General features: G+C 39.5%; 1 protein-coding gene across 2 annotated transcripts in view; it reads right to left on the reverse strand.

Moving 5' to 3' along the window:
* The window catches only part of LOC137255733 (cilia- and flagella-associated protein 221-like), a 252,236-nt gene that overhangs the window by 97,558 nt on the left and 142,078 nt on the right, over window positions 1-12,600 (reverse strand). For both annotated transcript variants that reach the window (XM_067793233.1, XM_067793234.1), the window contains exon 14: window positions 7,129-7,262. In XM_067793233.1, coding sequence (XP_067649334.1) covers window positions 7,129-7,262 — 134 coding nt within the window. The remainder of the gene's footprint in view (window positions 1-7,128; window positions 7,263-12,600) is intronic.

Consider the following 12,600-nt stretch of genomic DNA (forward strand, 5'->3'; position numbering starts at 1 on the left):
TGGAATGAAACAAACCTATCGCGAAACGAAAACGAAGTACACTGTACTGAAACGAAACAAACCTATCGCGAAACGAAATCAAAGTACACCATACTGAAACGAAACAAACTTATCACAAAACGAAGACGAAATACACCGTACCGTAGTGGAACGAACCTGAAACAACACGAAGCGTAAAACGAAATACAGCGTGCCAAAAACGGAATGAACAAAACCAATGCGAAATGGAACTAAATTGAACCAAAAATCAGCCAAATGTACAGCTTGGACTGATGCTAAATAAACCAAAACTGAGCGAAGTAAACTCAATTAATCAAAGTAAACCAAAGCCAAAATCAAATAAATGAAAATAAAACAAAATAAAAATCACTAAACAAAGTACAGACTAACAGACTGTTTGTCTAAGCAAACTGAAGGTGTTCAAATGAGTGCGTAACAAAGGGTTCTAAACGACATGTACTTGTATGAGCTCAATGAACACATGCACTTGTTATATGCACAAGCACATGTATATATGTTTACTTATACCTAACATTTCTCTCCTAACAGGAGAAAAGTACTTACTCAATTACATTGCCCATGCTTGATATTCCAGGTTTTTACTTTAATATATATGTCACATTTTTTCAGGGCAAAATATCCTTATGTACATATTCTACACAAATCAAAATAAGTTACATGTATATCGTTGCCACTAACTAACTCTCATTTGTTTTGTATTTTTCATACAAATCATCTATCTGCATGGGATAATGGACAAGTCAACTCCAAAAATTAGGATGTGGAACCATCACAAGGCCTCCTGGAAACATCAAGAACCAGCACACCTAGCCAAGACAAGCCAGATTCCACATCCTGACACCCTGACAACAGCAAAAAGAACCTGTGCCCCTGTATCAGAGAGAAACAATAATATATTTAACTGTCATTTATTATTCTAACATTATGATGCAACTGTCCATCAACTAAATTTTTACCATTGTCCATATTTTCTTTTGTACAAGTTTGGGGGCCAAACTTTTTCAGACAGAGGGGAAGTTATCATGAAATGATAATTCATACCAAAATTCTCTATTAATTGTAACCAGTACAAGCAATATATTAGCATTCAAATATTAGGAAAATATGAATATAGAATAGAGGTTTCATCATGTATCAGTAATAGCTTAGACTGAGACCAACCAACACCTGCCCCTCCTCGATGTATCCCTCCACACCACAGACGATGGACTTAGAACCTCAGTATACCGCAAGCCGACGCACACCGACCAGTACATCCACTACAACTCCTGCCACCATCCTCAGATCAAGCAAGCTATCATCGCCACCCTTACCAGATGTGCCAAAGCCCTCTGCCACCCCGATGCCCTAAACAATGAACTGGACCACCTCAGAAAGACATTCACCACACTCAACAGTTACCCTCCCCAGCTCGTCACAGCCACCATCGACAAGACCCTCAAGGACCGAGAACCCCGCCCCAAACCATCTCCATCACCCATCAGAGTAACCATACCCTACCTTGGCCCCATCAGTCATCAAATATCACGCCTCATCAAGACCAAAGCCAGCATCGATGTCACCTTCTCCAGTGGCAAGACCATCAAGACCTACCTAAAAGCCAACGGTAAAGGACCCAGCTGTGAACACCCTAACCCAAGAGGATGCATCTACCAGATCCCTTGCAACTGTGGCGACCTATACATTGGAGAAACGCAGTCAGCAAACTCGACCAGAAATCGGCCATCTCTGAACACATTCTCAAGAACCCTGGACACTCAATTCAATGGGAGGACACTAGGATACTATCTACCAACAACAACAACTGGCGCCAAAGGAAACTGCAAGAGGCCATCCAGATCCGGAGACAGAAACCAGCCATCAACCGCGACCAAGGAGTGTACCTACCAAGTGCCTGGGACTTATTGATAAATTAATCTCATTTATCTGTGTACATTCTATCTATGTAATTCATGTATAGCCACTCTACCCGAGTACATCCTTACCTACTTGTGTTTGTACATCATCAACCCTCATGTAAACATGCTCACCCCCTATCGTGTGTTATGTACATCATCCTATCATGCGTAATGTATCACCATTGGCTTCCATCCTTATCCCCAATCATGTACATCGTCCTTACCCCGTATCTGTGTTATGTAAACATATCCAATCAACTGTAATGCATTACCATTGGCTTCCATCATTGTTATCATAACTATCGGCTTCCTATCAGTGCTTGTTTATACTGGCTTCCAGCCTTCGTTAACTCATTCCACTTGTTACTTTGTTATTGTTTTACCTGTACATATAAATACACCTCTGTATCCCCTTTCTCAATCACCTGATGAAGGAGTAAGCATTAACTCCGAAAGAAGTTGATATCCATAAAAATCTTCATTCTTATGTATTTTCACTTCTAAATGACATTCAAAGAATCACTGTAAGACAAACCATTCACTAAGACAAGGGTTACGTCTAGACAGGTTAATAAACTGCTTTGATGAGGTAAACATGCTATCACCTACAGTAAAATAACATTATGCAAACACCAGTTAAGGGTCGTTAAAGTTCCAGCCCAGAGTAAGCAATCAAGCATCCAGTAAATGTGCCAACAAGATTAATGTCACTTAGATAATAGGATTAAAAGATTAAGTACTCCCCCTGTCTGGTCACTGAAGTTTTAATGGTAGGACACACACCATTTTGTTTATTCTGTATTTCATTGGCTATTGTAGGTTACACCCATTTTTTGTATCAGTCAGCAAATCATAATCTTTGTATTGTTTAAATTGTAGTTAAATAGTCTCCAACTTCATTTTGTCCATCAGTAGGGTTTAGACTCCCAACACAGGTCAGCTCTAGCCCTCAGCCCAGAGGGTTGTACCGACTCTCTGTGGCCACCCTTGTTACTCCATCTCTTGTAAATAAAGTTGTAATTAGCTTCTTGTGACTTTGGACTCTTTGCTGAGTTAATTCCCCCAAGCAAACCAGCACGCCAGTTAGATAAGGGATTTCACTGGTACCCTCACTTGGACCCGAGATCCATATCATATCAGCTCTCTGAGATTGTTAACTGGTTGATCACGATGATAAATATGCCTCCCAATAGCGTCCCAGACATGTTCAATTGGATTCAAATCTGGACTCAGACTTGGCCAATCCATAGAATCAATGCCATGTCGTTGTTTAAGGTCCTGAACAAGCCTAGCCCTATGAGGACGAGCATTGTCATCTTGGTAAATGTGGGCAACATTTGGATAAGGGTGTATGAATGGAACGACAGTGTTTTCAATGATGTCACGACCGTATTTTGCAGCATTCATTGTCCCTTGAACAACTTTGATATCAACCTTAGCGTCGTAGGTAAAGGCTGCCCACACCATCACTGATCCACCACCCAAAGCTACTGTAGGCACAATATATCCTGGGTTAAGTTCATCTCTGTTGACACGCCTAACTCGGCGACATCCGTCACTAACGTAGAGATTGAACCTGGATTCATCGGATCATATTACCCTACGCCATGTGCATAAGTTCCAGCGTTGACGTTGCTGAGTCCATAACAAACGTTGATGTTTGTGACGATCAGTCAATCTGGGCCATTTCACAGGCCTGTGTGATTTTAAACCCCCTCAGAGTAAACGTTTATTAACCAGTTCCCCTGAAACGTTAACGCCAGTTGCATGCTGCCACCTCTGACGCAACTGATTAGTGGAGTGGAATGGGTTTTCATGTGCCATCTGTAGCAACAGGCAATCATCCCTTGCAGACGTTTTTCGTGGATGACCTTGACCTGGTCTGACCTTGACCTCGCCCATCTGGCAATATTTTTTTAAGAGTCTACTGACAATGCTATGAGAAACATTCATACAGTTCGCTATCTGTCTCAAAGACATTCCACCGTTTCTCATGCCAACAATGCCATTTTTGAGCTTCAGACATCCGATTTCGCACCATTTCATCACGAACGCAGCTCTCAAAACCATGTGCTCAATACCGTGTTTTCACGAATCAGACACCACCTCTCCATTTGTGTCGTGCACGAGCATGCTGAGAAATGCACGTGCAAAACATGTGCTTAGATGTTAAGGTAACATATTGGGCGTATGATAAATTGCATTCAGGAGTTGAACAATGTAGATTTTTTATGATATGACTAAACATTTAGTGTTGCTTCAAATTTCACCTTCAGTATATATCTATCAAGTTTGGTCTAAAAATATTGAACAGTTTATGAGTTATACTTTGGAAACAAAATCATTATGGACCGACGGATGGGGGATGTATGGACGGACGGACAGACAAGGCGGCGACTATATCCCCCTGCATTACATACATGTACATGTAGGTGATGATTGACTTAATTCTTCTGTTACTGTTATTTTACAATTACTTGACCATTGTTTCTCATGTCTCTCTCTACCTGCTAAATATTTGAGTTGTTAAGAAATATCTTTCGGTGTTTCACGTTTAACGCGCAGCATCAGCTCCTTGCTGCAGTGAAGTACATGAATGCAGACACATCGAACATTATACCAAAGCGATTTGTGTACATGAATATGCACTGCAGTTTTAAATGTGTGATATTTAGACATCTTGTGCCAGGCCTAAATTACTGATTGCAAAACTTCAACAAAACGATGAAACATGACCTGAATAAGATCAGCTGATTCCACCGCCTTGCTTTGAATGGCTATTCTCGATCCAGTCATGCCTATCCCAGGTGTTTCATGTAGTCATAGAATACATATTTCTGGACATAACAATTGATATATCATCGAAAAAGGTAAAAGATATACTGTCCATGCACCGGCATGAACGTTCCCAGTGACGGTGAAGGCTATACTGGTTAACTGTCTCTAAGTGTAATAGGAACATGTATGGTGCACATCATGCATATGACATATGCTGTCAGTTTAAGGTTGGACCATCCAGTGCACCTAGTGGATTAGTGAAGTCAAGATAAATTCAACAAGATCACCCGTTCTGTGATTCTATTCCTGCTTTATGTGAACTTGCTACCAGCAGTTATCAACAAGCACGGTTGCAGCCACTATAGATATGCAGATGACATCCAGCTCACTACCATCTTGAGATGGAGCTCACTTTTGGCAGACCTGCAGATTGTGGATGACTGTGTGTCTGACATAAAGAGATGGATGACATCTAGGATGCTTCAGTTCAATGACAGTAAGACCAAACTACCGAGCCATAGGCAACTGCATGGAGTATCAGTCTCAGGTGTCAAGGTAGCCTCCTCTGTCATTCAATCCTGCTCTGTTGCCAAGAACCTTGGTGTTTACACAGACTCTAATCTCTCACAAGAGGCCCTCATCAACCATCTATGTAATGTCTGCCATCACCACCTCAGAATCATTAGCTCAATCCGCCGATACATCACCACAGACTGTGCCCATGCCTTAGTGAGATCTCTTGTCCTTTCTAGACTTGACTATTGCAATAGCCTCTACACTGGATCGAACTCTGTGCAGTTACTGAAACTCCAAACAATTCAAAATGATGCTGCCCGTATTGTATGTCTAAAATCCAAGCGAGATCACAACACTTCATCGCTCATTTTCATACATTGACTTCCTGTTAAGTACTGTGCGAACTTCAAAATATTGTGTCTTGAGTATGAATGTCTCCCCGGTCCAGCTACAGAACTTCTTACACTGTACACCCGTGCAAGATGTCTCAGATCCCAGAATCAGCATTTACTTACAGACCCAAAAGTCAGACTTATGTCCTATAGTCAGAGGACCTTTACCTACACCACTGCATTGATTTGGAATTCACTGCCAGCTGACATCAAATGTGCTGAATCACTGAACTCTTTCAAGTCCCTTCTGAAAACCCATTACTTCTCCATAGCCTTCTCTTAGATCTTTCTTCCTTTATTTAATTCTAACTATTAGTAAAGTCATGTATATGTTAAACATACATGCACCTTTTTTTGTAGTGCCTTGAGAGAGCATCAAATGCACAGATACAGACGCAGCTACAAATACCCACTATTATTGTTATGTTTTACAGAGTAAGATTGAAATGCAGCAGAGAGGGTTCAGGTGATCCTGGCAGAGTCAGGCCGGTAAGGCTCATCATCAGCTCAGGGCCCTCGCCCCCTCTACACGCAGCCCAGACAGCGAATGGGACTTATCCCAGGAAACACTGCCTAGTCAAACCCACCAAGAACTTTCCTGAGAATATGGAGACTCCCCAACACTGCAGCCTTCTGCATTACCCAGATTGTCAGAAGGGCTGTGCTCCCGGTCCAGCAGTACATCACCATGAGCAAAATCAACTTCAAATTTGAAATTGTCTCCAACAACCTTGGCACGGTTAAAATAGCTGTGGAATTCCTTGCTTTCATTGTGAGTCTTGACATGCATCACCAGAGGATCATCCGATAAATAAATATGTGCAAAAGTACACAATAAAACTCTGTCATGAAGAGCTTCCACATTAATCAAACCCTGACCTCCCGAATTGATTGGTATGTATAAACGATTAAGAGAGGAACGAGGGTGGTGTGCTCTGTTATCAGACATGATCCTCCTGGCCAGGCGGTCAAGACCCTGGATGTCTTGTTTTGTCCAATCGACTACTCCAAAGGAATAGGAGAGGACTGGCACAGCAAAGATATTGGTGGCTTTGACCTTGTTTCGAGCATTTAGCTCTGAACTCCAGATTTTCTTTAAACGAGAGTTATACTCGGCCCGAAGTTTATCTTGAATCTGGGCATTCTGGAGCTTGTCTCGAACAACAAGATTATGTTATTATTATTATTATTATTTTTTACAGAAATGCAGCAGAGAGGGTTTGGGTGATCCTGGCACAGTCAGGCTGGTCAAGCTCATCATCAGCTCAGGGCCCTAGCCCCCTCTACACGCAGCCCAGACAGCGAATGGGGCTTCTCCCAGGAAACACTGCCTAGTCGAACCCACCAAGAACTTTCCGGAGAATATGGAGGCTCCCCAACACTATTATCATTATTATTATTATTATCATTATTATATGGGTACTTGTGGTGAAAAAAAACAAACAAAAATAACAGCGACCAGTCAAAGAGAATTACTGTAGATAGGTGTCACATTAATAAGGCAGCTAGTGTGGAAGACTTACCATATCATCCTTAACGTTGGGAGGTATGTATGTTGGAAATGAATACTTCTTGACATCCTGGATACAGAAGTTATAGTGATGAGCCACATCTTCTCTGTCCTCCTCCTCGTCCAGTTTCTCCAGCTGCTCACCCACTACAATTCACACATTAAAAGCAATGATAATACTAATCCTCTAAAAAAATGATATCTTGTCAGCAGTTTGCTAAGAAACAGTTTTGGTCTTGTTCAGGAATAACATTACACATTTTCCACTGCAAATTACATCTATGATTCTATCTCATGTTACGCATTTTCCTTCTTTTTTCATGAACATAGTGCAGATGACCTGAAACAAAGTCCTCAGCTGAACACAAAGCAACACATCCTTGCTCCAGTTACTGATACAGGTCATCTTAGTGCAAAGGGCCTGTCCTTCATTGATCATGACTGCCATCTGTAGTCATTTTCTTGTCTTGGAGACAGAACGTTAACTATCCTTTAGGAGTGCAGTGGGTTTGGTTTTCCAGAAGGTCAATGATCATTAATTTTGACAATCACATTACATCATACAGCTGTTAGTGTTTGTTTCTAGCCATTTTTTTGTTTGTTTCAAAATGAAAATCCAGTACATGAAAATTTCATTCACCAATCATCTTTCAACAGCGATTACGATACAAACAACTATGGTCATGCATTCTGCTTACGTAGGTAAATAGGTATATATACAGTCTTTAACTTGAGTACACAGCAATTCCTTATATGTATCTCTTATGTAACAATGAAGTTCCACTCATATCCTCAAAACAATGTGTACCCATGTGTACCCCTAGGTTTTTCAGGCAGTTAAAATTGAATGCAATACAGTGATTTCTACTCCCATGCTGTAACCCATATTTGGTGGTATAAACCTCAGTAATAATAAATAATACTCAGTAAATACTCAGCCTCATGAATTAAGATCGGATGTGGCAAATATTTTACATGTTATGCAAAATGCGCATTAAAGTGCAGCACAAGGAGTTATCCATAGAGTTACAAAATACAAACAACAACCAAAGGATTAACTGAAAGCACATTTATCAGTTGATTAATACATATTAGATATTTATATATCCATGCAACTAGTGCTTGCTCAAGGCACTGGTATTTGTTTCCCTCAATCATTGGATGTCAATCTCAGTGTCACATTTTAATATCAATCTCAACTCCATGGGGAATATACAACTCTTCGTACCACTAGATGCACCAGGTTTTATTGTGGTTCTCTCATCCTAGTGCTTGGCGTTTGCAGGTATTCATGTGGCCACCATCTGGTCAAATACCAGTGGATTCATGGGTTCTTGTAAGTGCACAAGGTTGTGCACTGCACACTAGGCTTTGTGACATGGAAAGAGTCTGCACACAAAGTCGACTCCAAGGTTTTTACACCTGGTCACAGGTGGGCTCGATCCTGACACCTTCACCTCGCTGGATCACTAGCCTGGTGCTTTAGCCAACTTGCCCACCATGCCCCATAGTGGATTTGCTAAAAGGTAGTGATTATGTATGTAGATTTACTAATGTCTGGGTGACCAATGACCAACATACCAGTATGAAAAACATGAAACGGTCACATGATCATTTGAGAAACTATCACTAGTTTTGACATTATATCACTTAGTACACATTCAAGAGTACTTTCAAGATTACTTTACAAACAGCAAGTGGTGATGCACTCTCAAAAGCATGCATTATGATCGTATCATGATGATGTTATGATTTGTCTCAAGAGTGTTAAATTTTGACATTGAAGCCGAGACCGTTCTCAAAATAAATGGAAATTAGGTGAGATATACTTATCAGTATACCAATGTTGTCATACCAATGTTGTCTTTTTTGTCATACCAATGTTGTCTTTTTTCCAATGTCGCAAAACACATAAAACAAACCGTTACATCAGCTAAACTGATATTTCAGATATATTTAAGATATTTCATTACATGAGAAGATATGGCTAGTGCTCTGTTACTAATGCTGCAAAATTAGGCAAAATACATCTACACAAACAGAAGAATATGGAAATCTAAGAACCAACTTTTATATTGGATAGGGCCATGCAAATTGCTATTACATGCTCTCTCATGTAGTACATTGTCATCTTTTCTTATAAATTGTGTAACTACCAAAACGTATCTGCTCATATAAGGGAACTTTGAAAGGGAATAGTTTGGTTCACCATGAACAAGAGATAATGAAAATATAGTGTCTATATCCATAGCTAATTCTCTCTAAGTGATCTGTGTTACATTACCCTAGTGATAAGCATAACAGAGTCATGTCCCCTTATCTTTATACGTGTATGATCTCTCTATTGTTATTTGACGTCAAAATACATTTTTTACGTTTTTTGTGAGTCATTTTTGAGTCAGGTTGAATGTATAATGTTATGCACAAGAACATAAATCCATATCATATACACTTATGTTGTTCACATATCAGACTGTAATTTCTTTGCTCACACTATACATAAAAATGCCAAAGTAAAAGTAATCATGGCACAGTGCTTTTATCGGTGCAAAATAAAAAGCTGGATAATTTACTGTATTTTAACACATAACATTTTTGACAACATTAAGAAGTGTCTATTTCTCAAAATGCTGAGGTAGTTGCTCTTATATTTATACCAAGAGATGGGAAATTTAATATTCTACATATCTGTGCAAATTTATAGCTATATGCAGATCCAGGACAGAGCGATCCCAATTGGCGTGCAACACTCACTTTTCAAAGAGTATAAAAATGTGTGCCTGAAAAAACACAACTAAAGGATACACAGGCCTTTAAAACAAACAAACAAAGCCAACAAGGAGCACCTTTAGAATTCAGCACTACAATTTCTTGTGAAGACGTTCCCAGCCGTAGGTCACATGTCAGCGAGACAGGCAACCAGTTTGTGAGAACTCGTCAGACGCGAACCCGCGACCTTCGGATTGTTAGCCCGACAGCTCACCGATTGAGCTTCGTCAACATTGTTGCACAATGTGCAAATTTAGCTAGTCATTCCTGTGACGTCATGGAAATGAACAGAAAGAGTTGAATTGGTTGCAGACAATTACGAAGGTTACGGGTAGACTTGGTGCCTCGTGCTTTCAACCTACTGACGGTTGCCGAATGGTTCCGATATCATTTGGCACGATCGTCCTATTCCGTAATCTACAAGATACCATGTTGCGTTGAATGAACCAATATGGTTCGAACTGAAAACGGTTGTTGGTGTCAGGCGTCAGATGTTGATTTCACGGTGGATGCATGAATGACGTGCTTGTATAAAAATGAGTGTGTGTTTTCATGAAAAAGTGTTGTGGGGAACACAGTAAGGATAATGTGGATCACGCTAAGGAATGAGTGAGACATGGCCATGTTTGGTGATGGCATGAGGGTGAGTTAGACTTCGGATCATTATTGAAAATATGTAGATCTAGAGGTGAAAGTTGCTGGAGGCCGATTTCCGTCAGCCCAAAATTTTGACATTAAACCATTTCATCGTTTATTTAACTTTTGATGTTTTTGGTCTCCCATTTTTCTTTGTGAACAAAGTATCAAAAATGGAAAAGGAAAACAATTGGTACTCATGCATTTACCTACTTTAATGGATTAGGTCCCTTACCCTAATCCTAAACCCTAACCCTAACCCTTGGAGTAATTCTAATAAATAGAATATGCTAACCGAACCAGCATGAAAATGGCTGATGTATCCAGTGTAATGAATTCTTACTGCTTCAAAAAATAAATACTTCCTTGTAATGGTGCAAATTACTGAATGACAAAAATATATATGTATATTAGTTTACAGTTATAATTCATTTGATCCAAATACTTACGTTTGAAACCGAAATATAGAATAAATTTAGATTATTTAATTGACCAAAACTGAGAATAATAAAACATGGCACAATGTGACCAATGTAAGTCATTCTTGCTAAATTTAAAAAAAAAAATATATAAATACACAAAATATAACACCTCAGCACCTCTTAGTACAAAGAAATATGAGCATATTAGTCAAAAAAGAAAAAATACTTAAAACTGGTGCTTGCGAAAAATTGCGCATCTGCCAGGAACTACTACTGGAAACTCGAAACATCATTGGGTTTCTGTAATGACATGGCTGGTAGAGACAAAACATCAGTGAGCGGAGCTTACACGCACTCGCTGAGCTTGACGACCTTGTTGCTATGCCAGCGTCATAGTGCATTGTTTCAAGAACATGCTTTTGAACAAAATCACCTGCAATTACGTGAAATACTATTATGAGGTGTCTTTAAGGTTTGTGGTGCTGTATTCTAAAGGTAGGCTGCCAACAAACTGTTAGCAGAAACAGTGTCTGCTCTGGCTTAAATTTTCTTGAGGGTCCCTTAGACCCCTTCACTTAAAATTAGGGGTCTAAAAAAAACCTGCCAGGTCCATATGTTGGTTTGTAATATAGCATAAACAACAGAATACCGTGGTTTTGTTAAAAATCAAATTTAACTTTGGAACTGCAAAAACATCAACAACATTCATTTCAGCAAAAGAGCTTTCTCTTTTTGTCACTTCTCCATTTTGTGATGGCTGCTGGTGCAAGAGAAATATCCCTTACAGAAGGTCCTAGAGCCAACTGCATCAGCGTGTCAATGATGTTTTGAAGTTGTTCTGTACCCAGTGTTTTCTAGCATCTGCAACAGCAAATGAATATCTGAAAAATACTAAACTCAGGCTAGTTACACATCAGTTGTGAAATGTTTGTATCATCACAATATGAAAATGATCTTACTTCAGTAAAGTAGACTGAAAATTATTTTATGTGTATAAAACAAGTCTACATTTTATGTATTTAATTTTGCTTAAGAAACTGATTGCCAACATATGATACCTGTATAACAACAACAATGGATGGCCTCAGTGCAGCATGGTCTATGTCCTCCTTCTGAAACTGGAGGCTTAGCCTGGTCATGGCAAGATGATATCCATCAGAAGGTGAAGAACAAGGGGGAACTTAGAAGTGGAAATGTGCTACGAGATGCCTTTGGCAGAATTGTTGTTGGTTTCCACACACTCAGTTTCCAAGACTTCCAAGTTCATTAATATAAATTATCAAACTATAATCTTTATGTACATCTGTGGTATAGATTAAGATCTATGAAAGAACTTCAAAAATATTCAATACTTTTCTGAGGTTATTTTAAGCTTAAAAATGGACAATATATTTTAGAAAATGTAGCTTACCTAAACACAGTCTCAAAAGCACAGTGTAGATAAAAAAACCCATCTGACTCTGTGAATGTCTTTGTATGTGACATTTTCACATTCAAGCACCTCTTCTAGTGCATAAAGACGTTCCCTTCAGACAGAGAATATCTCCTGAAATTTCTTGAGATGGGGATCATTTTCAGCAAGACGATGAGCACTCCAACAACACAGTTGATTCCTTGTTGAGCAATGCTACAATACCATTCTTGTGTCCAGTCACAAC

This window comes from Haliotis asinina, chromosome 11 (genome assembly GCF_037392515.1).
Source record: "Haliotis asinina isolate JCU_RB_2024 chromosome 11, JCU_Hal_asi_v2, whole genome shotgun sequence".
Taxonomy (NCBI): domain Eukaryota; kingdom Metazoa; phylum Mollusca; class Gastropoda; order Lepetellida; family Haliotidae; genus Haliotis; species Haliotis asinina.